Source organism: Penaeus vannamei, chromosome 35, assembly GCF_042767895.1.
Source record: "Penaeus vannamei isolate JL-2024 chromosome 35, ASM4276789v1, whole genome shotgun sequence".
Taxonomy (NCBI): Eukaryota; Metazoa; Arthropoda; class Malacostraca; order Decapoda; family Penaeidae; genus Penaeus; species Penaeus vannamei.
Window position 1 is genome coordinate 28,831,261 of NC_091583.1, and position 4,325 is coordinate 28,835,585.

General features: G+C 35.4%; 1 protein-coding gene across 1 annotated transcript; it reads left to right on the plus strand.

Annotated features, from left to right (window-relative positions):
- The first annotated feature begins 3,353 nt into the window (after nucleotides 1-3,353).
- LOC138859374 (DNA ligase 1-like) lies at nucleotides 3,354-4,079 on the plus strand. The gene has a single exon (XM_070114188.1). It carries the CDS (start codon nucleotides 3,354-3,356, stop codon nucleotides 4,077-4,079), a length of 726 nt encoding a protein of 241 aa, XP_069970289.1.
- The last annotated feature ends 246 nt before the right edge of the window (nucleotides 4,080-4,325 follow it).

Consider the following 4,325-nt stretch of genomic DNA (forward strand, 5'->3'; position numbering starts at 1 on the left):
GTAGATGTAGATAGATATAGATAGATGTGCGTCTCTCTCTCTCTGTTTCTATCTCTTTTCATTCACTTTTGCTCGTAAAATGCGCTGCAGTGGACACTTAATTTTCTTTCTTATTCTCCCTCTGATATTTCTCTCTCCCACTCTTTCTATCTTTCACTTACTCACTACCTCTGTCTCTCTTCCTTTTTTTCCATTGCATTTATTTTCCTATTCATCGTTTTCGTATCATTATACTAATTATTACTACAACTTCAACTGTTTTTATCATTATCGTTAATCATTAATCACTCAAAAAATATACTAATTAAAAAATCCAATATATCTACTTCCTCTCTTCCCCTCTCCCCTTTTCTCTCCCTTCCTTTCTCCCCTCTTTGTTCTGTTTTCGTCTCTCACTTCCTCTTTTCCTCTCCCCTTCCCCTAATGATGATGATAATAATAATAAAGATAATAGTAACAATGAATATAATAAGTGTGTGTGTGTGTGTGTGTGTTCCTGTCTATTCCTCCCTATCCTTTCATTCACTTTTCCTCGCTCGATAAAAGGCCTTCTCTTTCCCCTCTCTGACATTTATCTCCATGTTCCTCCCTCTCTTTCTATCTTTCATTCACTCACTTGCTATCTCTGCCTGTATCTCTTTCTGAATTTCCTCACTTTCTTCGTGTTTATTTTCATATCATATTCCCTATTATCATTTTAATTACTGCAATAACCTCTACTGTTATCACTAAAAATATACTACATAATAAAAAAATAAATGATAAAGTTATACCTTAATATCATCAGTACATAAATATATATTCTAATCTATCTATGAAGTAACATGATTATTTAATTTCTAACCAATTTTAAAATTTCATTTCCTCAATCATGAACACACATACACACACAAGAGAACGATTAATCTTGCTCTATTTTATTTTCTGTTTCTCTCTTTCTCTTCCTTTTACATCTTGATTTCTCTCTCCCCCTCTTCCCTTCCTTCTTTCATCCGTCTCTATCTCTTTCTTACTCTCTTCCATAATAATAATAATAATAACAATGATAATTATGATGATGAAAGTGACAACTACAAAACAAAGGAAAGCTAAGAAAAACAAAGATTTGATTGACCAATTGCAATGCTCTCTTTTGGGTCAAGGCCAAAGGGTTTCAAGTCGCCTCATTGCGCTGTGCAGAGAAGTTGCAAGGTTGCAGAGTGCTGGTTTTGACAACGTCAATCTTGATGTCTGTAATACTAGAAGAAGAGGGAGAAGGAATGATAATGATAAAGAGGAAGATGATGGAATAATGATAATAAAATGAACTGGAAGAAGATAATACTGAAGAGGAATTATTGATGGTGTAGAAAGAAATGGAAGTAAAACAAATAAGTAGAAGAATAAAAAATGATAAAAAAGAAGGAAGACAACGATGACAACACTGTCTGCGACATCTTTTGTGAACATAAATTATGTTAATTTCTACCCTTTCTCTGTCATTCTCTCTCTCTCTCTCTCTCTCTCTCTCTCTCTCTCTCTCTCTCTCTCTCTCTCTCTCTCTCTCTACCTGATCTCTCATGTTTCTGAGAAGAAACAGAAGAGAGAAGTGATAGAAAGTGAGGGAAAACAGAAAGTGAATGAGAAAAAGAAGGAAAATGGAATAAAACAAGGAAAGAGAAAAACATGGAAAGCAAGAGAGACGGACAGTAAATAAGTAAAGAGAGAGTAGAAAGAGAAAAAGAAAGCGAAATACTTATGTCAGAAGGGAAGTAAGAGAAAGAAAATAAGAGACGAAAACTAGTGGAAGAGATAAAAAAAGAAGGAAAAAAAAGAGAAAAAAAAGTTACAAAAATAAACAAACTCATAATAGTTCACTTTTCCCTCTCTATATTTCCATATTTCCTCAACTCATCTTTCTGAGGAGAGGAAATAGAAGAGGGAGATGATAGAAAATAACGGGAAAAAAGTCATTTTTCTGAGGAGAGGAAATAGAAGAGGGAGATGATAGAAAATAACGGGAAAAAGGTCATTTTTCTGAGGAGAGCAAATAGAAGAGGGAGATGATAGAAAATAACGGAAAACACCACCAACAACAAAAAAGATGCGAAATAGAAATGTCAGAAAGGAACTGAGAAAAAAGATAAAAAAATCAGAAGGAAAATTGGGACATAGAGGAAATACAAACAACCCCATCATCAAAAAAAGAAAGTGAGAGATAAAGTAAGGAAGAGATCAGCACGAAAACAAGGAAAAGAGGAAAAGAGATAAAGATAGAACAAGAAAACGAGAATGGGATAAATGTTGCAATTAAAACGAGAAATAAAAATAATAAAATGGGAAAACGAAAATAAAGAAGCACGAGAGAGAAAGCGAGAACGACCGTTCGATTCCCACGCCCCTTCACGCCCACGTTGCATGGGCGGGCGTGTGTTGCAAGCTCGCAGAGAGAAAGAGGAAGGACAGGAACGGAATGCAAGGGGACAGCAGCTCTCTCTCTCTCTCTCTCTCTCTCTCTCTCTCTCTCTCTCTCTCTCTCTCTCTCTCTCTCTCTCTCTCTCTCTCTCTCTCTCTCTCTCTCTTCCGCCTCTCCTTTTATGTTGTCTGTCCGTCTATCTTTCTGGCTGTGTCTATTTGTAAGTTTTGGTTGTGTCTGTCTGCATTTCCCTCTCTGTCTATCTGTCTATCTGTCTGTGTATCTTCTTTGTCTGTGCAAGCGTGTGTGGGTTTGTAGATAGATGTGTATTTGTCTATGTCCTTCTATTTCTCTCCATCCCTTTCACTCTTCATTGTTCATTGTGCATTGGACACTTATTTTTTGTTCCCATTCTCTGACCTCTCTCTTTCTCTTTATCTTGCTCTCTCTCTTTATCTTTCTCACTCAGTTGCTATCTCTATCTCCCTTTCTTTATTTCCTCTTTTTCTTCGTATTCATTTTCATACTCCTCTTTTATTTTTTAATTACTCTTCCTATTATTATTATGATAACGACTACAGCTTCTGTTATCATTATCATAAATTATTACTACACAATAAAAAAAATATGAAATGCTTTTGATGTCATCAGTACATGGATATATAAATTGAATTAGTCTTAACACATTACTTACAGTACAACATAAACAAATTTTGTATGATTCTTCAAAATAGTGAATATAGGACTTTTTATCTGTCTCTCTTTTGTATCTCTTCTATAACTCCTCTTCCCTTCTCCTGTTTCTCTTCCTCTTTTCCTTTCCCCTTCCTATAGTAATAATAATAATAACAATAATAATAATAATAATAATAAAAATAATAATGATAATAATAATAATAGCAACACCAATGACAACTACAAAATAAAAGAAATGCGAAGATATAATTGAATAATTGCAATGTTCTCTTTCTGGGTCAAGGCCAAAGGGTCTCAAATCGCTTCCTCATTACTGTTGCAGAGTAGTTGCAAGGTTGCACAGTGCAGAGAAGAGAAAGAAGACGAATGGTTGCACAATACAGAGAAAAGAAATAAAGAGAACAGTTGCAAGGTTGCACAGTGCAGAGAAGAGAAAGAAAACGGATGGTTGCACAATACAGAGAAAAGAAATAAAGAGAACAGTTGCAAGGTTGCACAGTGCAGAGAAGAGAAAGAAAACGAATGGTTACACAATACAGAGAAAAATAAAGAGAACAGTTGCAAGGTTGCACAGTGCAGAGAAGAGAAAGAAAACGAATGGTTACACAATACAGAGAAAAGAAATAAAGAGAACAGTTGCAAGGTTGCACAGTGCAGAGAAGAGAAAGAAAACGAATGGTTACACAATACAGAGAAAAATAAAGAGAACAGTTGCAAGGTTGCACAGTGCAGAGAAGAGAAAGAAAACGAATGGTTACACAATACAGAGAAAAGAAATAAAGAGAACAGTTGCAAGGTTGCACAGTGCAGAGAAGAGAAAGAAAACGAATGGTTACACAATACAGAGAAAAGAAATAAAGAGAACAGTTGCAAGGTTGCACAGTGCAGAGAAGAGAAAGAAAACGAATGTTTGCACAATACAGAGAAAAGAAATAAAGAGAACAGTTGCAAGGTTGCACAGTGCAGAGAAGAGAAAGAAAACGGATGATTGCACAATAGAGAAAAGAAATAAAGAGAACAGTTGCAAGGTTGCACAGTGCAGAGAAGAGAAAGAAAACGAATGGCTGCACAATACAGAGAAAAGAAATAAAGAAACAGTTGCAAGGTTGCACAGTGCAGAGAAGAGAAAGAAAACGAATGGTTGCACAATAGAGAAAAGAAATAAAGAGAACAGTTGCAAGGTTGCACAGTGCAGAGAAGAGAAAGAAAACGAATGGCTGCACAATACAGAGAA

Excerpts from the sequence above, each read along its gene's own strand:
- LOC138859374 (XM_070114188.1), top strand. The coding sequence starts at position 3,354 with ATGTTCTCTTTCTGGGTCAAGGCCAAAGGGTCTCAAATCGCTTCCTCA.